The 270-nt window shown below is 60.7% G+C and overlaps 1 protein-coding gene across 1 annotated transcript in view; it reads left to right on the forward strand.

Annotated features, from left to right (window-relative positions):
- The window catches only part of LOC119594534 (zwei Ig domain protein zig-8-like), a gene marked incomplete in the record, with an annotated part of 82515 nt that overhangs the window by 31556 nt on the left and 50689 nt on the right, over positions 1 to 270 (forward strand). The window contains 1 exon segment of the mRNA XM_037943565.1: positions 1 to 233. Within this exon segment, the coding sequence (XP_037799493.1) occupies positions 95 to 233 (139 nt within the window).

The raw sequence follows: 270 nt of genomic DNA on the forward strand, positions 1-270 counted from the left end.
GGGGGGGGCGAAAATGTACCCCGCCATGTAGAGACAATGACCTCACCGACAGGCAGTAAGGCGGAGCACTGAGGTCACCCCCCCCCCCCACATCATGCCAACAGTGCCCCCGCCGCCGCTCGTGCCCACCCTGCTGCACGTGGCACCAGTCCTGCACGTGGCACCGATCTTACATGTGGCACCTCTCCTCATGCTCCTCACCGCACACACAGGCTTCGCTCTGCCAGAACCGGGTAAGTTCAATGTCTTTTGTATGTTGTGTGTTGGATG

This window comes from Penaeus monodon, chromosome 34 (assembly GCF_015228065.2).
Source record: "Penaeus monodon isolate SGIC_2016 chromosome 34, NSTDA_Pmon_1, whole genome shotgun sequence".
Classification (NCBI taxonomy): Eukaryota; Metazoa; Arthropoda; class Malacostraca; order Decapoda; family Penaeidae; genus Penaeus; species Penaeus monodon.